The following is a 22,676-nucleotide window of genomic DNA, read 5'->3' as shown; positions in this document are numbered from 1 at the left end:
CCCTCTGTTCCAGGATGGATGTGGAGAAACCAGAAGGGGTCCAGTGGAGGCCTTCTGAGGTTTTCAGGCTTCCGGAGTCTGTGTACTGAGAGGAGAAGTTGAGCAATTTGTGCTCTTTTAGTCTGATGAAGAGATGGGTGGGGATCTAATAACAGCCTGCAGATACTGGAGAAGAGTTAAAAAGGTGATGGAGTCAAACACTTTTTTGTAGTGGCAGACAGTATAAGCAGAGGTCACAGCCACAAGCTGTGACTTCAAAGCCTCAGACTGGACATGAGTAGAATTTTTTCAATAGAAAGATAGTGCAGCACAGGAACAGGTTACCCAGGGAAGGTGTGGGATCTCCACCCTTGGGAGGTTTTCAGGACTAGACTAGACAAAGCTGTGGCTGACCTGATCTAGTGTTGGCTATTGTCTTGCTTTGAGCAGGAGGTTGGACTGGGTGACCTCCAGAGATCTTTTCTGACTAACCTTTCTGTGATTCTGTGACAAAATTTATCTTTTTAAAGGTGTATGTAGTAAAAATTGCCAGCTTTCCCCTTACCTCTGTCCAACCAACCTACAGAAAAATTAGACGCTATTGATCTGATCTAGTCTCTTGCTTTGTTTTTCCCTCACCTGTAGGAGCTGTCCATCCCTTGCCAATCCAGTTTGCCCCTGTTGAGTCAGGGATGGGAGGCTGTTTGTTACGGTTACTTCCATGCCATGAGTGTACAAGACTAATAAGCAACAATGTGCATGTTTTTATTATTGCTTAAAAATGCAAATGGAGAACTCATAATTTGACCCATAATTTTGAAATATTTTAACAGTTGTTGATTGGGTTTTGATCACTTTGCCACCTTATTTCCAGAAACTGGGAGAGAAGGATTGTGTTTACATATATGGTTTAAATCAGGTCAGTTTTATAAATAGCTTAATAGCCTAAAAAGTAGTGATAAAATCTACTGCTCAAATGGATGATAAAGTTGATTTATGTGTTGCTTGTAAAGTATATTGCCAAATAACTAGTCTAAATACTATTCTGCCTGAAGCAAAAGTTCTTGTCAGATCACTATTTCTTTTGGCTAGTAACATATGTATATAAACCCATCAGATGGTAACATCTGCCTTAGTTCTTGTTTATTTAAAAAAAAAAATACAGATTTTCTTTCTCTTGTAAACTTTTGGAATTTCAGTGTATTGTGGTCCAACAGTCAAAATGTTTTTTCTGGTTTTTTGGTTTTTTTATGTTGTCTCATTAACTTTTCAGTATTTGTGTCTCTGTATTTGGGCTTAAAGCAAAATGAAATAGTTCAGATGTTGCAGGTATAGTTTCCAAATTTCTGTTTGAATGTAGTTGATGAGCATGTGCCTGTACTTCAAAGATGTAAAGCCAAGTGGACAAAAGCATTTCATCTTCTAAGTCATTGTAATAACAATCTCTTACATTTGGATAAAATCTTTACCTTCTGATATTTCCATCCTAAAGGAATAGGTCCGACAACTCAATTTACAACTTACAATTTTTAATGAAAAACTCTCCTTAAGTTACATCCATCTTGGCTCTAGAATTCTGTTTCCTCAGTTTGCGCTAAGAAGGCTAATGTAGTTTAGTTTGTCATCGAATGTTTGTACTGTATCATTCTTGATAAAGGACTTTTTGTGTAGCTCACAGCAGCTCACAGGGCACCATGCTGACATGTACTGTTTCATCCTTTCTCTGAATTACAGCTCTCCTTAGAGGAAAAAAGTGATTACCTGTGTGGCAGTATGATGCCATGCTATCTTCTGAAAGAAAAAGTATAAATAAAAGAAGAATGGCTGGGTTTCTGCAATTCCAGAATGAAAATAAGCAAGGATGGAAGGAATGAAGATACATAAAATCTGTTAAATCATTTTGATTTCAGTTAGCCTGTGGTCAGAAGGGTTTGATTCTGCCCTCAGCTTTTACCGTTGTTCCATTTTATGGATTTAGAGTAATATACATAAAAGCTTTTAAGATTCTCAAAGGAGAAGCAGTGACTAATAGAAGCCTTTCTCACCTTTTTAAGTGCTTTTGTATATATGTTTATGATATTATCAATATTTCAAACATACTGGGTTTACATCTCCCATTCCTGAAGTTACTTGATTATATTCACTCTTATTTATTCAAAGGACTGTTAATTGAAGATCTGTTTACTCATGCAGTGATTGACCAAGAGGCATGTCTTGATAGCTAATAACAATATGGTTTTATAAAATATGATCCTAAAAATAGGTACTTTAAACTTTTCTTTTCTTAGTAGAGTTTGATTAGCATCTCTGTGTTTATTTTCTTAGGGTCATACAGCAATGCTCAATTCAGGCTGTTGGCATCCTAAAATAAAGGAGGAATTTTTGACATGTTCCAATGATGGGTGAGTATCAAGGCCTGTCTTTGTTAGGGCTTTTTAAGAGGCTTGTTTGGCTTTTGCATTTTGTTATTGTGCCCTAATTTGCTTTAAAAATCGTCCTTTTAAGTGTGATTGAGTGCACAAGACAATGTTAGATGAAATCTGGAAACCAAAATTTTACTTGTTTAGCTTCTAAATAATTAACGTATTTTATCTGCATTCTTTTAGTTTTGTAATTTAAACTTGCTTTTGATGATGATATTTCATGAGAAAGAGTTGGTTAAATTGTTGAATTACAAAATTTCTTGCACAAAAGTTAACACCCCATTTAACTTTATCTCCTGTTATATCCTCAGATTAGAATGATTTTTATGTAGAGACTAGAATGTAAATGAATTCACTGGGAAGATAGGGTATTTCAGTTGGAAGTTGTAAGTTTTAACTTAACTGTGATTTATGTTAGCTGATATTTGACAAGTGTCAAAGAGACTGTTGGAAATGAGTTTGTGGCTTCAGTCTTGATCTTTGTAGTAGGAATCAAATCGCAAAATGTCATTGTGGCAATTGCATTAACTACTAACCTTATTGCAGCTGTCAGTAGCAAGATCAAGAATGAGTTTTGGACTGATGTTTCAAATAATCAGTCCCCTTTGCTCCAGACTGACAGTGCAGAGTTGGAAGAGCGAGTTGCTCCTTCCTGTATCTGTAGTCTCTTCAATAGTAAACAGAAAGCTCTAATTGCTTTAAATGACATTTTTTCCAAAGGGATTGTCTTAGCAATCTAACACCCAGATATATTTGTACACAGATACAAAAAAATGATTCTAATAGGAAAGTTCACAGTTGCTGATAAGACTGTGCCAGAAGAATAAAACTTAAATACTACATTGTGATTTACGGAGTATTTTAATCTTAAAAACGCATGAAAACAAAGCCGACTGCATCTTTTTTTTCAGCTTGTAGCCACAGAAGTTTTACTACCTTAGTAGAAACATTTATAAAGTGTTAGAGTAGTTGTTTTAAAATGTTTGTTGCTCATTTAAATGTAAAGAGGGACTATTTTCCTCCTTCTTTACAAGCTTGAATAGTTTGCAGATAGTGAAAAATAAATTAATGTTATAAATTTTCATGACTGTCTAATTTTGTCCCACGTAAAGAGATGTCTAACTAACCAAATATGGATTCAGTATGTCTCTGATGCTTAAATTGCTGTGAATTGAAATTGTCTGGTCAAGTAAGTAGAGTGCAGATAAACACTGCTGTAAATGGATGTGTAATTGCATTTTCAGGGACACTAAAAGGCTGACATCAAAGGAAAAATATTTCAAACCCATTTCATTTTGTTTCATACTAGTGACAGGTTTTTCCAGGATTGGGGCACATCATGTGAGAAGAAACAATTTGGACCGCTTGATTTGCAACGCAGGACTTGAACGTTAAAAACAGTATTACATCTGTGGAGGAATTCTTTTTAATAATAGCATAAGCAATTAAGTCTTAAAGGTTTAATCAGTAATTAATTTAAGACTGGAGCTATATTTTAAAGAAGTGGTAGTCTGAATAGGGACTCTGCCAGTGTCTCATGAGCTTGAAAAACTTAAGTATATTGATTCGAAGAGAGAAGTACAGGCATTGTTTTCATGAATTACGTTGTGTGAAGGTTTGTTAGTGAATAGCACCCCCTCAAAATGTAAATTCATTACTAAATGGCAGTGGTTATCAATATCAGTATTGGGTGAATTTCTGGCTTCTTTTTGGTGGTGGGGTTTGCCTTGCTTTTGTAATGTTGAAGAATGCACAAGTGGAAGAGTGGCTCTTAATAAGTGGTGGGTACTGTCTGATGATTTTTGAAAAATGGAAAAATAGCTGCTCCAAAATTTCTTTATTATAGTAGTTTCAGAGAGACTAGATGAATCTGTGGTTGGATTCAATTGGACATTTCTTACATTTTTATGACATTCTTCAGTTACAACTAATAATTACAGCAGAATATCATGCTATACTGCTGTTGGAAATGCAGTGTGTGGATTCTTATCAAGTTATCATAATGCTTTTGCAGTGTGTTTATATCTAGAGTTGGTGTGGTTTCCATGCCCATAGGTTAACTGTTGGCAAGGTTTTCTCTCAAGCAAAATGTTGAGACAAAGGCTAATACATCTTTCGACAAGAATGTGATTTGGCACTCACTCTCCTCAACGTATTCTCCGTTCTTTTTTATCTGTCAGGAAGGTGTGTACCCATACAAGCACAAATGAAAAGCTTTTCATTGTTGAAGAATCAAACACCTGCTCATCTGAAAGCCTTTTTTATCCTGCCAATGCATTGTCTCTCTCATATGCAGTGAAGATGAGCTCTGGAAACTTTGCAGTAGATTTGTGTTAGTTCTGACCTAAGATTTGTGCTAAGCATCGATATGAAATAGAATGACTTGAATTGCAGCGACTACTCTGGGAGTTGCAAGTGTGTGGTGCCATCTGCATCTCTAAATGCTGAGATTAATTCTCACATTGGAAAAGAAACTGCCACAACCGGCACGTGTGGAGGAGGGCACCTAATATTCAACACCAAAATGGGCTCCGACAGAGGGTCAAGTCTGAATATACTGATACAGGGCAGTGAAACCACTGTTGCCTTTAGTAGGCATGAAGAAAGGTTGAACATCTTCTAGTTTGGTTGGCTTGAGTCTGTGTTGAACATCACATGGAATACTAAAGCAAGGCTGCCAAATCCATAAATAGTTCTTTAAACTGCAACTTCTCCTTTGGCTTGATCAGTATTTCTGTGTGGAGAGTGTCTGTGTACTCCAAAGCTGGTGGCCTGAGCCAATGCTCAGTTTCAGAGGTGCTTGCAAGGAAGGTATAAGGGCTTATATTTTATCCAAGCTTGGATAAGAAGCTTGGAAGTTGCTGTAACAATTCATGCATGAGGGCGGTGTTACTTGAGGACCTGGGTATGCTGCATAGCAACATCCTCTTCACTTACGTCATTCTTAAAGAGGAGCATGCATGAGGTGTTGATGTGTGGTTAATGCCTCATCCTTATATTTTGGTTTTGTTTCTAGTATTTGTACTACCTGTGGCAAAAAAAATCATTCATAAATTGCAAGTTAGAGCTATTTGCAATGTTGTGGAGTATATCTTATACTGTAGCATTTGCATTATCTGTCTCTTTAATTGAATGGTTATTGCTTGCATACAGCTTAAAAATAAATTAAGAAAAAAGGCTGCATCTTCTGGTTAGTATGTTGAAACCAGGAGTTTTCATGATGCAGAAACAAGTTAGAAAGCAAACTTGTAAAACCAAAGGAAAAGAATAAATAACGTTTAAAAAGAAAAAGCAAAATTTAAAAAGCATTTTAGTGTAAATTTGTTATAACTCAAATTCTAACCTAGAGATAGATATTTTACACACTTGACAGTTTCCTTATAGGGGATTAAGGCTGTAGTAGTAGCTTAACTGAAACATAATTCGAATGAAGGCTCTTAGGATTGTTACTATAAAATAAATGTTTTGAAACATGGTCTGTTTCATGGAATTTATTCATGCAATTCAGATTTGCTTTAGATTTTTTTTTAAATGAATCTTTAGAATAGATTTTGACTGCAATGTCTTTTAAGTTGGGCTATTTGTAAATTTATTACAACGTCAGGCTGCATACATAGGGGTTACCACCAGGGAGTCTCAGAGTGTTTTGTATGACTGTTCAGGGACACAGTGTTTGAACTGAGAGCAAGACTATGTAAGAAAAAGGCACTGTTGCTTTCGACTCTTCTATTAGATAAACAGAAACTGGTCAGCTTACACACTGGAATGAGCCAAACCCCAGCCCTGGGAGCTGGAGAATTAAGTCTGAAATCTTCTTTGGTTAACTTGCGTTAGTTATGTGATTGTTAGTGACTAGACGTATCTCACAGTGGCTCGCTGCACTGTAACTGTTTTCCTTGAAAATATTCCAGATGATGGCTCTCTAAAACTTAAAAAAAAAAAAAACCTCTACTGTTTCCTTTTTAGGGGAGAGGAGGGAGGTAATAACTTTTTTATAAACTTACCTTGTTTTTGTAGAAATATTTTTCTTTATCTTTGAACTAGAGATGAATAATATTTCTGTTGTGCTTTTGCAGGTTGTTTGGAGTTTGCTAGCTTGTTGGTAACAGAAGGACATAAGGATAATTATTATATTACTTATAGAACTGACAAATTCCTTAAGTGTATGGCTGAATAATACTAACAAATTAACCTAGAAATTAACTGCTTAGCTAAGGAGTTCTTTATTTCAGTGTATGCTTAACTGGGAAAAATCCTGAACGTATATTCTCAGAACTGTGTAATAAGTAACTCTTATTGTCTTTTCAACAGAAGAATAAAAGATTAAAATATTTTTAGAATAAAATTGTACGAAAAGGCACACAGTTTATACGTAGAAGCTCAGCTATGTTGTTCATGAAGCAATGTAGTAATTCTGTCTTTAAAAGTTTACATTGTGCAAATAATCATTTCAGTTTTCATTAATTTGGCTATTGTTAATTCATACCAATTTTTCAATGTTTTTAAATTAAATTAACACCAATATTAAAAAGAGCTTTGTATGTATGCTTTAAACTGTCATGTCATGGAGGCTATCACTAGATCTTTTAATGTCTGGCTGTGTGTTACCTGGAACTTTAAGTGTCCCACAGCTGCTCTTGAAAGATTCTGAATACCCCTAAGGCCCTTTTAGTTGCACGTACTCATTGCCGTTCCAGACAAGGCTCAGATACAATGTGTGATGAATAACATCTTTGTCTTTTTCCTAAAGCCTGTACCACCTTATTCGGGCTTATTTGGAATGCAGACTTAAGGCAAGGATCTGTCACTTAATTTATCAGTAGTATGTTGAGCAAGTCTACAGAACTGAATTAAAGTTTATAGTAACAGAAATGCCAACATTAATGCATTGTCTAAAAGTGCAGGAAAACTTTGAAAATGAGAAAGACTTTAAAAATTATTCTTCTTCTCTGGAAATATCCCTGAGCAGAGTGGCTTAAAAAAAAGCCACTGCATTTTAAGACATAACTGACTCCTTGTTTATATCATTCCAAAATATCAATTGACTTCTATGTTAAAACAAAGGAGGAAGAGGAAACGGATAATACTGTTTTTGTTATTTGGATGTTTTCTTATCACACATGTGATGGGTATTTCTGTATGAATAAGCAAGAGAGCTCAGTGATATTAAATGCTCCAGCAACAGGTGTTCTATGTTCCTATTCTCATATATTTTTTTCTTTTAGAAGTAGAATCGCAGCCAAACTTGAAATTTAGCAGTCCTGAACTTTGTGATTTGTTGTTGCAGCCAGGACTGTGGTTGCTTAACAGCTGGTTTATTGTAGAAAATTCCTCTCACAAGTCTCACCTCCCCCACCCTGTAGTAAGTTAAGTTAATGTTCATAGTCTTTAAAATGTATCTTAGAGAATATTGACTGCCATCCTCAAGTGACCTCCTTAATAAGGTACTTAGGGATAAATTTTGCTTCAGGGTAAATCTATCTCCAGTTAAGTAGATGAAATTATTTCAGTGAAGTAGCTTCATATTTTCAGAAATAAAAGTTTTGTATTTAGGGTACAACTCAATCCTTAAGACTTCTGTCAAATATGTTTCAAATTTGAAACTACTCTGCTCTGTAGGACAAGATGTTAAAGTGCTTTTTTTCTTTACCTTGGTCAGTAAATGTTCTCACAGTATGTTAATGAAAAAGTAAAGGACAGATTCTGCCCTAGAGAGTTGCAATGTGAATTATGGGCGATGACCATAGAAATGATCAAAAAGGAAAACTGAGAATGTTCTCAAAGTTAAATTCCTTATTTTCAGGTTAAAAAATATTAACTGTTTAACGGTGGTAGCTTGGCTGCCTTTTTTAATGGAACAATTGACAATAAGCTTGATTTAATTTGCAAACAGGATTTGTAGCTTCAAGCATGCAAAATATAATTCGTGATGGATAAGCGATGTGGTTTTGCATAACTTCCATCTATTGCTGACAAGCATTGCCATTTAGAAGAGCTTTCGTCTACCTTAGGACATCTGCTATGTCTTGCACTTTACTTAAGAGATTTAGCCTTTGTGGATGCTTTTGAAGTTTGATGTAGTTCAGTGAACAGTACTCTTTCATGATCACTGTCATCCCAACTACTTTCTACTTTTTGTATTTTAACCAATTCCATCCTATTAACCAAGTTTGCATCCAGAATAGCTGCTGTCTCATCTCCCTCCCACCAGCTGCCTTGTTTCCTTTTCTGTGTAGGTGGTAGCTATCAGTATGTGACTTCTCCTTCGTGACCATTGCTTTCTGACGTGTTCATTTTGCTATGTCCAGAACTGCATAAAGACTTGACAGCTTGACAGAAGAGAGATTTGAGCTAGGTCTGGAATAGTGCTGCTGAAGATGGCCAGCAGTCAGTCTCCTCCCTGCAGAGCAATCAGTCGCTCTTCCTCCCACGATGCCATTATAATTCTCTGAACTGGCAAGCTCCCTTCAGCCTAGATGATTCTGTATTTGTTCATTTGATGAGGTCTGTGCCCCATTAGTTTTGGGGCCAAGTCACCTACTGCAATTCACATACTTGCTCCTTAGAGTTTTCCAAAGTCATAGATTGTCGCGAGAGTGTCAGATTTGGGGTGTCTCCAGCTGGCTTTGGCCATGCACTTTGAGGGACAGCTCCATTGACTATGTAGCTGGGAGTACATAGCTTTCAGTATGCAAGTCCTGATGAACTGTATTAAGGCTTGCAGTAGCTCACAACTCCTCCAATGTTCTCCTCCTCCTCCAGTAGCCTTCTAGTTAACCACTGGTGAACTGAAGCTATAAACCCACTGTTCTTGAGTGTTGTAAGTATCAGTATTGCTGTGGATATGAGAACAGAGGTGTGGGAGTAGAAGTACCCAAGTAGGTCAGTGTCAGCAGAGCTATATTATCTTGCTGTTATGCAGAATACTGTATTTCTTTGAATCCCTTATCCACAATTAAAACTTAAGTTACACGTTCTCACCTTTTCTTGTTAAAAAGCAAAGAAGCAAACCACAACAGTGAAGAAAGCTTTTGAATAAATATCATTAGTCTGAACACCTTTGCATCAGTGTGTTAAATAAAAAAATTATGTTTATTAAATACAGTTAATACCGGTCAGGCTGCAGCTTTGAGAACTGCTCAGACAAGTAAGGTAGCAGTGCCAATAACAAGATGTTTGCATAAACTTCATGTGTTAAAAACTAAGCTTAAATACTACATTTATCTTCAAAAATTTGAAGACCAGTTGGCAAAAGATACATGAAACTAAACCTCTAACGTATTGCCTTCTTCTAAGGGATCATTTAAAAAGCTTTGTCTACAGGATCATTTACAAATCTTTGTTTAATTCTCTAGTCTTAGGCTTGCACTTCTCTGCAGTTTCTGGATTTACTTCTTAAAGCTGCATGGTATAGAGCCTACGACTTGCTTATGGGTCCAAAGTGATTACACCCCCAAAAAGTCACCCTGAATTATATTTAGTTGGGTCATACTTCTTTATAGGGAAGAGAGTGCAAAAATATTGAGAAAAAACAACTGAATTTGCTGGTCATGTAGTATGGCCTGGAGTTGCATCCTACGAAACATAAGGAAATTCTTGCCAATATGTATATAAATGTGTATACATACACACACACATATATGCATATGTATATATAGGTGTGTATACCCAAACACATAGGCATGTATGAAATTCTGAAGTCTGAATATTTTTGCTTCATGATTTTTGAGATATACTTTTTTATTTCAAGAAATTATTTGAGTTTAGGCAAATTTTCAGAAATAATTTAGAGCATAAAAGGAAAGAAATCAATTGTAATGAAATATTTTTATTTGTACCAAAATAAAGTTGCTTTCTATAATGGCAAGAAACCTGATTTTTTTCTTCTTTGGTCAGGTGAAAATTGGTTTATCTGGCAAGCACAGAAGTTGAATATTCACACTGCTTTAATGCTTCTTGAGCAATTTACTCCTTTTGAAACTGTGCAACAAGCACAACAAGAAGGGACAGCTGTTTCAAAGCAATTTGTCTTTTGTTAGTCTATTGAAAAGTCTTAGGATTCTTAGGGTGTGTCAGAAAGGCAATAGTTACAACGCATATGCTTGCTCCTCTTGTCCCAGAACACTTGGTATTTCACTTCTCACCTGTATTGAGCACAACTTAGGTTATATGCATAAAATTTCCTTGGGGGAATTGTTCCCTAACCCCTTTCAGTCAAAATGAGACAGATTAATTGAAAAGCTGTTTAATTATTACATCTTCCCTGACTTTGGCTCATTTTGACTGAAAGGGATTACAGAATACTTTTGAGCAGCCTTGTTAGCAGATCTGATGGTTAAATAACTTCTGGCAGGATAGAAATGACAGGAGGCTGGAAGTGTTATCTTTTCCATAGGCTCAGCTTGATGTCAGAGAGGGAAGGGGAGGGAAAAATTGCACAGTTTTAAAACCGATAGGAAATTTCCCATGTTTCTGGCAGTTATCTGCAGGTTGCTGAGCAAACTCTTTCGTTGTAATGGCTTTGTTATACAAGTAGCTTTCGTTCTGGCAATTTCCTTTCCTGTCTTCTCCTATAAAGATTTGCTTATGTCTTTTATTATACGAAGATGAAATCCTTTCCCCTTAAGTATTCTCTGGTTAATTTTAACCTATAACTCAATTTATAAGAATATTTTCTCATGAGATACACATCTTGTTTTAATGACCAGAATTCTCTGATTATTCTACTATACTAGACGTAGTAAACCAAACTCAGATGTTTTTGTTTGATAGTGAGAAAGTGATGTGGGGTAGATGAGAATTTATTTTGGCACTTTTGCTTACAAAGATAAAGTATATATTCTATCTAAGAAAATAAGTTTCCGATTAAATTGGCACCGTTAATGTTCAAATCTGGTTCTGTATAAAAGTTATGCAATAATAACTAGTGATACTTAATATTCTGTAGCTGGAATTTTGGGGAAAATGTTTTCTTTGTTTCTTTGTGATAGTTGGAATTAAAGGTAATTCCGTTGTATAATAACATTTTGATTTGTTTCTTTTATCTGGGTCTTCATATATTTATGTTTAGATAAAATCCCACTGGTGTGTTACTGAATTGTTTAGCACATGAAAGATGTGCATGGAATACTTTTTGTTTTTCTTGAAATGAATAGCAGACTGAACTGGCATTTCTTAATTGATATTGCGTCGTTTCACTGGATGATGGTTGGTCTGGAAATGCTTTCAGTTTAAAAAGGTCTGTTTCACAAGTGGGATAGAATATCATGGAAAATCTGTATGAGTTTTTGTGAGAGAAAACTCTCATTTATTTAATCTAACATTTACGAATTTATGTATAATAGTCATGAGTAAGTTGCAAGCAGTAAGTTATAATCCAGAATCTGTTGACATTTCCCAGTGTATTTTTCATTATTTTCAGTGAGTTTTGTTTTGGACTAAAAGGTTTGATCTTGTAAGGGCGTGAAATTTTTGTTATGTATGAGCTTCACTGGCTGATAGTAAATCTTAAAAATGATGATCTTAAGTAATCAAAAGAACATGGTTCTAATGCAGTTTCATAAGATTTGGTTATTGTCTCAAAATTTTTATATTTGTATACTTTTAATTAAAGCATATTTTATCAGAGAAAGTACATGTCTATTTCTAGTAAATCCTGAACAGTAAGTATTAGTCACTGATAAAGAAAGTGTATTAATTAGTAACCTGAATGAAGACAGCAGCATGCAAGGTCGTACATGGAGAATATTACTTTCAAAATCGGACTTGTTTCCTGAAAGTTATTTAGGGTTCATTGTGTATGAGCTTTTAGTATGAAGCTATAGAAAAGCAGATGCACATCTTTTAAAAATGTATAGACACACAGAGGATTAACTTTTAATGATGACATTGTTAAAGGATATGATGTTAGTATTCTGTTTGGCAATGACTGTTGAGACTACAGCTAAATTCTGTGTCTAGTTCCAGTGGCAGCATCCCGAAAAGGATGTTGGAAGACAGTAAAAATTTCGGATAAGAATCTTGAAACTTCCCTTAATATAGACTAAAGGAGCTGAATGTGCTTTAGTTTATTGAAGAGGATGTTAAGAGACTTGGCAATGGTAAAGAAATATTGATACAGAGATCAAATGTCTGATGGTTGAAATTTCTTTAAATTGTTAGACAAACGCATAATCAGGTCCAATGATCGAATGCTAAAGGAAGCAAGGTTTCAATAGGAAATAAAAAGTATGTATTGTCAACTGTGAGATTATGTGACTATGGAAGTGATTGTTCAGGAAGGAATGCAGTAAATTCTTTATCATTTGGAGCCTTCACGTCAAAATTTGCCATCTGCTTAAAACTGTTCAGCCACAAACTAGTAAGCTCAAAAAGCACCAGTTAATAAGCATGAGTTTGGAATGGGCATATAGACTTTTTGATGGTGAAATCTCTGATCAACTTATATATGTGACCTAGACAGTTACTTATGGATAAATGTTTTAGGCTTAACTTCAGCAGACAGTCACAGCTTATTATTCAGCCCTATGAGGCTATGAAGAAGCTCTATACAGAAGAAACCCATACCTGGGCCTTCTGAGAATGGCAGAATTGTTTATATGTCAGAAGTCTAGCTATATAAAACTTCTTGCGGGAAATGGATCTAACGGTTTTCTCTGAAGTACATTAGTTACAAGAATGATTTTGAAGGGATAATGCACAACTATAAAACAATCTGCCTTCGCATTGTTACCAACCAATTCCTCATTGACTTTTTACCTGTTTTACCCTCTTTCTGCTTGCGAATCATTCCTCAATATATTGTTTTCCAGTAATTTTCCTTTGTAGAGATGATACACATTTTTTAAACCCAATTATATCATTCAAGTATTTGCTAATAAAGCTTTCTGTTAAATGCATTTCTCTTGAGAGGGATTAGTTTGGATTTGGCAACCTTTCTTCATCTTCTGGAAATCTTTCCAGACCTGAGATTTGTGAAATGTTCTGTGTACTAAGACACAAAATGTATGATCAATATTCTGCAGTTTAGCTCATTAATAGTAGTGGAAACTTCTGGTCAGCTAATCTCTGCAATTAAGATGTACATTCATTGGTGTCTGCGTGATTTAGAATCTGCTGGCAAACATTTCAGTCTCCTGTGGTTGAACTTTCGGTGAGATAAGATGCAGATCTTCTTTTGTCATCATAAACTTACTAGACCATATACATTCCTCCCCTCAAAATAAATAATTTACTTATACTCATTTGTAGCTTCCTTCTGTTGTGTGATTCACAGCAAATTAAATGGATAGTTAGCAGAATAAAAGGTCCTGAAGAGTTTCAGTATTAAAGAAAAAGAAAAGGTGTCTTCCCTTTATTGGTCTATGCTCTTTAAGTTTTAAAATTAATTATTCTGTCAGCATTTTTATTGTAAAACCCAATAAATAATTTAAACAGAGTTTTCTTGGGTTAGAATTTGGCGCTAAAACTTGTTTAGGGAGGGTTTTTTTTAATTACACAGTTATTTTTACATCAAATTTATAATAATTCTGATAATGGATATTATCCCATGTCTATAAGTTGGTATTTTAGTCTATCATGTGCCTCTCTGCAGTAGGAAATGCTTTTCCGTCAGACTTCTTGTTGGTAATAGTTTAATGACACTGAATGAGTATAGCACTAATATAAAAATGTACTTTTGTAGCTGTCTTTTGCAGACCATTAAATCAAAATTGCCATTTAAATACGGTGTGGAATATATGTTTCCAGTTCTTTCATCCAAACAGATTACCTCAAAGTGCTCATAAAGCCCATGACTAGTGTCCTGGGATCACTTGGGGTTGTTTTCTATAGGAACTTTTCCAAGTGGACAGAAGATGTCAAGTGTATTTTACATACCACACACTTATTTACATTTATTTACATAAGCGTTAGCCATCCAGTAACAGCTCTTAGTAACTCTAGAATGGCTAATTTTTTTAACAGAGAACCTGTGTTTAGAAGGGTCTAGATGACATTACCAGTCTCCTGAAGTACTGTACTTGAAAAATAATGGCATCGTCGTTTAGCTTCACATGTTCCGATATTTTGGGGAACAATGCATGCTGTTATCAAGTAGCTGTTCCACTTGAAAATGTTACTTACTCCCAGATTTTTATCCTCTGCTGAAGGCTAGCACTATTATGACAGAATTGGTGAAATGAACTGCGCAAACATTACTCATCTGCTTTGGTGGAAAGTTATTGACTTAGTTTAAAGACCCTCATTACTGGGTTAAAATCAAACGGATGGTTTGGAACTAAAACAGCCAAAGATGATAATGTCTTAGACTATGCCAAGCAGATTTTCAGGTAGATATATAACAACATCCATTTGTTCAAAATGCAAGTAAACGGAGTATTTTTAAGTGTGTGGGCTTTAACAGCTTGCTTATTTGTTTTCTTGTTTCTGAGCCTTTGCTTAATATTTCAAGCTCTTCTCTGATATTCTTTGAAGTGAAAGCTGAGCTACTCATACACTCTACCAAATCCAAAAGTTTGAGATCTTGGGAAAATACAAAATGTTGCAAGGCTTCCAAAAACAGTAGAGATGACAGCTTTTGTAGATGTGGCATATCTGCCTAATTTGTTTGGAAATGCATGTAATTATTTGAAATGTAACTTAAAAGAATTCTATGCATAGTCAGTAACTGAATATAGGCAGACTTCTGGGTAGTGTTCACTAAAAGCCTTATTGCTTGTAATGAGTATTTCTGAATTGATAGTTAACTTAAATAAGGCACTCTCAAACTGTTGGAGATAATATTGTTATTTAGGATTGAATATTAAATATCTGCGACTAGTGCTCCATTCATAATGTTCAAACCAGGAGGGAAGTTAGAGGTACATGAGGTAACAAAGTTTTATAGCTTCAAGGAAACCAGATATTTCATTGTGTATTTATATAAATAAATAAATAAACACAGAGTAAGGAACTGAGAGGCTGGTACCTGATCCCAAGATAAAATAAGTCTTTGAGTAAAAAGCTTTTTATTCCTATGTCTTTTACAGAAATTTTAGGCCTCTGTGTCTGTTCTTTACCTGCATATAAAAAAAACCCTTTCTTCTACAACCAACTTGATTTAACCAGTATCTGAGATACTTAGTGTACCATAGCATTATTGCTTAAATACCTGCTTTGAAATACTGTGTAGATTATCTAAAAACTTGTTCTCAATAGCTGCATAGGGTAAAAATAAAGCAGAATTGACATTTATGAAAATAAAACTACATAGGGGGATTTATATATCCACTTCATCTATCCTCACTTACTGGATGTTTTGTTTTTATTTTAGCCCTAGAAATTCAGCTGCTTCAGTGATGAGGCTTAGGAAATACATGTTTCAATTAGGTTAAGTTCTGGTGACTTTTTTTTTTTTTTCCTCTGAAATAGTTTATGTTCTCATCCTTTGGCATATAAACATGGTATTTGGCAGGAAGAGGGAGTGTTGTGATTGTGTTGGGGTATGGTTCTGCTGCTCTTGTAAAACCTGCTCTGATTAGTCAAAATTATGATTCTTTGGGAAGTCGATCTCTAGAGACTTGTTTGTAATATAGGAATACCTTCATCGAGAAATTACCACTATCTTGCCTGTGTGTAGTCATTTGCACTCTACTGGTGTAATAGTTTCCCTTTTGTCTTGGTATGTGTGAAGGTGTGAAGTCCACTCCAAATACGTGAAGATGATTTTTCCTAGATGAACTTGTCTATTTATAGATATATATACAGTGCAGAGCTGATTAAGAAAGCACAGCAAATGAGCAGGCCTGGTTAAGAGGAGTTTGAGTAATGACTGTGCTGGCCCTTGCTGAAAGCTGTATGTTTACAAAAGGGTTAGTAAAGCTATTTTTGTCTTTATAAACTATGTACGTTTATGTTAATCTTTTTCTGAAGTTTTTCTTGATTAAAATGTTAGCTGCTGCAATAAAAAATGCAGTCACTTGTAAAAGCTTGCATTTGAGAGCTTTTTCAACTGACATTTTTACTATGAAATTTCATTTTTAGAGGGTTCAGTCAGTTTCAGACAGATTATCTAGCTTTTCTTAAAGACTAAAAATTTAAAACAAAATTGAGAAGCTTGCTACAATGCAGGAAAAAATGGGGTACCAAAACACGTTACTTCCCTTACTTAGGCAAGTCAAGGTATTGGCACTGTGGAAGTGAGTAGAGTTTGTCCTTTGTCCCTAGTCCCTGTGGAATGGTTTTAATTTTAAAATCAAAAAAAAAAAAAAAAAGCACCCCAAACCAGCAATAACAAGCCCTACTTTCCACATAGCATGGTTTAAATGAAATTGGTTAATCAAGTGTTTTTTTACATTACAGTTCATGTAAACACTAACTTTTACTGAAGATTCGGTTTTCAGTTAAGCACTATGGCTTAATGCTTTGATCTTCTGTTTTCATTTTGAGATTCTGACCCTCCTCTTATATGTTGATTCCAAGATGAGATCAGTTTGTTTTTCTGAAATGATAAACTTCGAACTGCATGTTATTCACCTCTTCCAAGTTTATTGCATATGAAATAGGGGAAGCTCACTCTGTTTATCAGCGTAGGACAGAGAAACTCACATGGGCAAAACTAGGGAATCCGCTGAGTGATGATGAATCATAAATTAAGAATTTGTAATTTCAGTAGTTTGAAATGTAACTCTGGAAGTTACTAATTTTGAAAACTCTGTATTTCTGACAGCAGTAAGACAAATTTAAAACTAAATTAATACATCATAAACTGTCCAAATATTTTTTCAGTATGGATAATATGCTCATTATATTTGCAGCATAGATAGAATTCATTTGTGCACTCTACAAATAGGTGAGGTTAGTATTGTGACAGTTTCTGTGTTAAGTGTTTGAAGTTGAAGAGGATTTGGTCCTTTACAGAGTGTGGGCACAATCCATGCTCTCAACTTTTAAGATGAACTGAAAAAGTATGTTTTCCTTATCCTGGTTGCTTCACCATTAGTAGTTAACTAATATTTTAAAGTGAGACTTTCACATAAGAATCTTTTTGTATATGTTAAAAATTTTGTCGACTTACTGCAATAGCATCCAGTAAAGTCTCATATGGAAGTTGTCTGAGATGTCTGATATAGTGTCTAAGATTTATATACGTGCATACACATACGTGCACATGCATCTGGTATATGTATAAATGCAATGACTTCATTAAGAATGTGAAGCTGTTCATGTGCCAACATCCGAGGTGACACTAAAATAAACTTTTTGTCTCCATTTGGAACTATAACTGTTTTCTTAAAGTTACGGGTTTCAACTTAAGATTTCACCAAAGGCTGTTAGGAGTATCTGGTAAATTTATGCTTCTGATACTGACTTCTCTGGAACTACTATGCATGCTTTCAAAGATGGTCCAACTTTTCAGTGGGAGGAACTGAATGGCAGCTTTGGAACTTCTCTCCTGGGCTGCATGAACAGCTCTGAACAACTGGTCATAGACAGATGCAAGAGGTGGTTTTGGCATCTCATGCGATTCTAGAAGCTGTGTTCTCTTTCCACAAAAGTGTGGCTGTTGGGATGATGAAATTGTTGAATGGGCCAAATTCAGCCTGGGACCACCAGTTTGAGCCATTTGCTCATTATTATTAAAGGCTGTTTTGCTTTAAGGAAAAACACATTTGGATTTTAAACATAAAGTTAGAAAAATTAGAAATTGATTTTTCTGAAATGGCTTACTTCTGAAGAGCTTCCCTTGCTCTATTTTGTCATAGCGCAGAACAAACTAAACATGCAAAGCATCCTGCATTTTCATTTCACTGACAGAAGATTAAAAAAAAATATGAATTGTGCTGCTTCCCCAAGAAAAAGGAAAGGTAGAGCTGGGCATTTACACTCATTTGAAGAACAGCCGAATTATTGAGTAGGCATCCTTGAGTTCTAGCTGAAAAAGCCTTGATTTGAGAATTTTACTAGCACTCAGTACTGCATAGACTGAAATTTTAGGGCTTAAGGCAAGCAGAAGACTAGAGCACTACCAAACCGACATAGTCAAACTCCAGAGACATTCAGTGTTATTCAGTTATCATCATGGGCTCTGAAATGAGTCACTTCTCTAGTCTCTTCTATTTAAAAAGAAAAAAAAAGAAAGTTTATTAAAATATTTTCTAAATTGTTTATCTCCTGCATTTACTGTTTTAAAATGCACACATTTCTGACTCCAGCAAAGCAATAAAAAACATTTTTCCCCAACCTGGAGAACTTCGTTGATTAGAGAGAATAATTCCTTTAGATCTCATCTTTAAAGTAATGCAGTTTAATGCTACTTTGTTCACTAATCTCTGCACTTTCCTCCTTATATAGACAGAAGGCGGAAAGGCAGGTAGGTGCTTCTTTAGTAGCAGCAATATTACTCCGTGAACAGACTATAGTGAATAGTGTGAAAAGATGGTTATCCAGACAGAAATGGAACTATATCATGAATCTTTTGAGATCTGAGATGAAGGAGTGTATCTCTTCTCTACAAAATAAACTGTTCTCCTTTCCGAGTTTTTGTGAGGAGGGATGTATGTCTTACATTTTGGTGTTTATTCCAGAAAATATGATGAATATAGAAATTTGGCCTGGTCTTTAGAACCCTTTCATAAATCCTTATGGAAATTTTACTACAAAATATAAATAGAAAGTGAAACTCGCTTTGTAAAATTTCTATAGCACAGAGCACACAGTTAATCTGTATAGCTGAGTCAAACTTTGAGTCAAACTTTGCTTCATTTAAAATAGATTATTTGGCTTCAAAAATCACAATACTGTCTTTTTTGCTTACTGACGTTTAGTTGCTATTTACTGCTAATGGAGCTGCAGAAAAATGGCTGAGTGTGAGATCGAAGGTGGCAGCAAAATGGTTAAGACGACTAATTGTTGTGATAGTGTCAGCTGAGGTGTTGCCTTAGAGAGCTTTTAATTGCTTGACAGGTTTAATTTAATTCCAGTTGATTTTCATGGATTTAATGAAGAGTGCTGTTGAGTGTTAGTTCCAATCAAAATTATTTATTGGGGCGAAGGAGATAACTTGAGATCCAAACGAGTCTCGACTCTTTTATAGCCATGACTAATCAGCTTTTTAGAAAGCATCCTGTTTTCCCAGTGATTTACTCTTCCTGCTTTTGCTGTATCATGCAAGACTGCTCTTGAGTCATTTCAGTTCATGCTCCTGACGGTAATGTGAACGGTGGAGATGTCCTTTATCAGAAGTCTTCCCCTTTTATCTTAACCAAATGTACCCCTTAGGGAGACTGATTACATCCTACTCTTATCTTTACTGAAGTGGGAGATTAGATCTCAATTCATTGCCTTTTTGCCCCATTTGGAAACTGGATGGAAAAGGTACATAATAATTTTTTTTTTAGTCAAGGCTTTTCATTTATCATTTACTTTTTATAGATCTTCTACCTTTCATCATACGATTTTAATTTTAATATGTTATGCTGTCTTCCAGGATAGAGGTTATATTCAGAGCAAATTGCTAGTATTTCAAGAATCTATACACTTATCAAAACAAATAAATCAGAAATAAGAGAGCAAATGTGGCTCTCTTTATATACATTAAGAGCAAGAGCAGTTTGGAAGTTTGAGGCTCTTGAGAATCTGTGGTGAAGGTGTAGATCAAAATCTTTTTAGAAAATAAAAATGTGTTGTAAATCTCTTAGGTCTCTGGTGTTACTTGTCTATTTAAAGCCTTCAGATTCTTTGAAGTTAAAAACTGGAAATAGCTGGATATTTGTCTGAATTTTGAATTGCACAATACTGTTCAGTGGTAATTCACAAGGAAGTTAATAAGCCTAGAGTTGAATCTTGGAATCCCTTTTATGCTCCATTCTGAAACCTTCCTATTTATGTGACTGGATGTTTTCTTATGCTTTATCTTGAGTTGATAGCTAAGTAAATGCAATCTGTCTACATTTATAATGACAATTACTTTTCTTGTGTAGTATTTTGTCATTCCTTCTCTCTTCTCAAGTCCATATGCAAAGGGTGTTGACTAAAAACTTTCACTACAGAGAATGGTGGAATTTTGAATTGGTCATTTTAATGAGCTAATCTGCAAATTGTCATTGGAACTTTGTGGAGTTTTCAGGCTTTGAAAATATTACCAATGTACTTAGGATTTTTTGTGTAAAATTCCATGGGATAATTTTTCCCTCACTTTGGGTAGGCACTTAGAAGGGAATGTTTGAAACAAATACATTATTCATGTGCAAATACAGTACAATTTTATATACTGGAACTGCTGCACTGATTGAAAAAATTATTGAGAAAATAGTGTTTTTTCACATTGGCTGTTGCTCTGTATGTTTGTTATTTCTCCAATTCTGCTTATGTCCCCTATGGGGATTTTTCCTGTAACACAAAAGCTTCTGCAATGAAGAGTACTCCACAAAAGATGTCCCTTTGCTCCTCACTGCGTCATCTAGGGCCTCAATAATTTTATGAACTGAAGAGATTCTTTTCACCTATTGATACCCTGTGGAAGGGAGGGGCTGGATTGAGCAGCTCAAGCAGATCACTTCTGCATCCAAGATCTGCTTAGATGATGTGTGTCAATGTTAAATCAGTGAGATTTGTAGTATGTTAATTAATAACTTATTTCTGGGAAACTTGTTCCTGCTCTTAAATTTTTACATCCTTTTAAAGAATGACATTTTGCATTGTTAGACTGACTAGTTGTTTGTTTTGGGAAAATATAAAAATGAATCTCCATATACAAAGCTTGTGAGCTTTGTATTTCCTTTAAAGCAGTCTTATATTGCCATAATTAAGAGGTTCAGTTGTGAGGTATTCTTCTGTATACCATGTTTCTGTTAAATGACATGTTTCTTCATACTGCGTGTTCATTATACCCTGAAAGGAGTTATATAGACATGTTGATAGGTAATTATTTCTGCGTATCTGAATGTATCTGTTGGCTAGAAGTGATCACATGTAGTATTTTAATATCGTTTGCTATTCCTGCTGTTTTCCTCTTATGGACCTGCTGTACAGCTTACTTGTAAGCAGTCATTATTTTGAAGTCAGGGATTGAGAAGAAATCAAAGTTTCAAAATACTTTCAAATATTTTTGTACTTCTAAATGAAGGACTGAATAAAATAAAAAAATCCTTAAAGTATATGTTGATGAGCAATGAGGCTAAATCAAAATAGTAATTGTCAGATGTACCTTCTGTGTATTGCATAAGGCAGGAATCCTGTGGTCTCATCTCCTATTTCTTCTCATTATTCAACCCTTTCTCTGAAGATGGAATAATTTACTCCTGGGCTTTCATGTGATATTCCCTGTGTATAACATCCTAGATTTAAACATAATTTCTGAGAATATAAATCCACGCATGACCTTCAGAAAAACCACTTAAACCTGGGCATTTTATGCTAAAGGAGTAACATTAATATATTGTCATCCTCTCAGGAGCAGCTGTAACTGGGAGGAGTACTGTGACAGCAAAAGGTTTTTGAGACTTGGGAATACTAGGTTCTGTTGCAAGTATTGCAGAGGAGTATGATCTTCACACCCTTCAGGCTGCTTTGAAACCTCTCTGAAGTCTCCCTCCCACCAGCCTTTAACCGTTCTTTTTCTCCCAGTGCTACGCTCTGTTGGGAACTCCTTGTCATGTGTGGTGTCTTCTCACCAAGTATCTCATCCTTACCTCTCTTTTTTCTTAGCCTCTTACTCAGTTCTTTTATTTTTAGTCTCTTACCTGACCAATCTTGCTTTCCTTTTATCTCTGCTCTTCCCCTGACCTTCATAAGGAGTTCTGCTGCCTTAATCCAGTTTATGCTTATTCATAGTCAGTTTTTCCTGTCTCCTTTTCTAATTTAGTCTTCCTCAAATCTTGCATATACTGGCCGTCTATAGGATTGCTACTTAGTACTTCAGAGAGTCTCTTGCCCATGCAAACTGTCATGCTTATGTGTCATTACAAATTTGAGTTCATTTGCTTTTTGGTTCATATAGACTGGGCAATGAAATTGTTCCCATTCATTGTCATAAGATTCAAAAATATTTTTCCCCCAAAATAATAATTATAAATTAGGTGTAATTACAGAATGGTGGCAGTAGACATATAGGGGAATTAAAGGCTACCTATTTTATTTGGAAATACAGAAAAATAGTTTCATAATTGCTTCAACTTATTTGCCATATATCTCATAAAAATAAAGTTGTAATGTTTTTGTTTGTTTTGTATTCTGGTAAAAATGTTTTATCTGGTAGACATTCTGGGGTTTTTTTACATTTAGGGAGTATTTAAG

The 22,676-nt window shown here is 35.2% G+C and overlaps 1 protein-coding gene across 2 annotated transcripts in view; it reads left to right on the top strand.

Moving 5' to 3' along the window:
• The window catches only part of LOC135323421 (WD repeat-containing protein 70-like), a 146,521-nt gene that overhangs the window by 53,387 nt on the left and 70,458 nt on the right, over nt 1-22,676 (top strand). For both annotated transcript variants that reach the window (XM_064500367.1, XM_064500368.1), the window contains exon 9: nt 2,305-2,381. In XM_064500367.1, the coding sequence (XP_064356437.1) occupies nt 2,305-2,381 (77 nt within the window). The remainder of the gene's footprint in view (nt 1-2,304; nt 2,382-22,676) is intronic.

This window comes from Dromaius novaehollandiae, chromosome W (genome assembly GCF_036370855.1).
Source record: "Dromaius novaehollandiae isolate bDroNov1 chromosome W, bDroNov1.hap1, whole genome shotgun sequence".
Classification (NCBI taxonomy): domain Eukaryota; kingdom Metazoa; phylum Chordata; class Aves; order Casuariiformes; family Dromaiidae; genus Dromaius; species Dromaius novaehollandiae.
The sequence above is the reverse complement of the archived record's forward strand: the minus strand, read 5'-3'. Positions and strand labels throughout refer to the sequence as shown.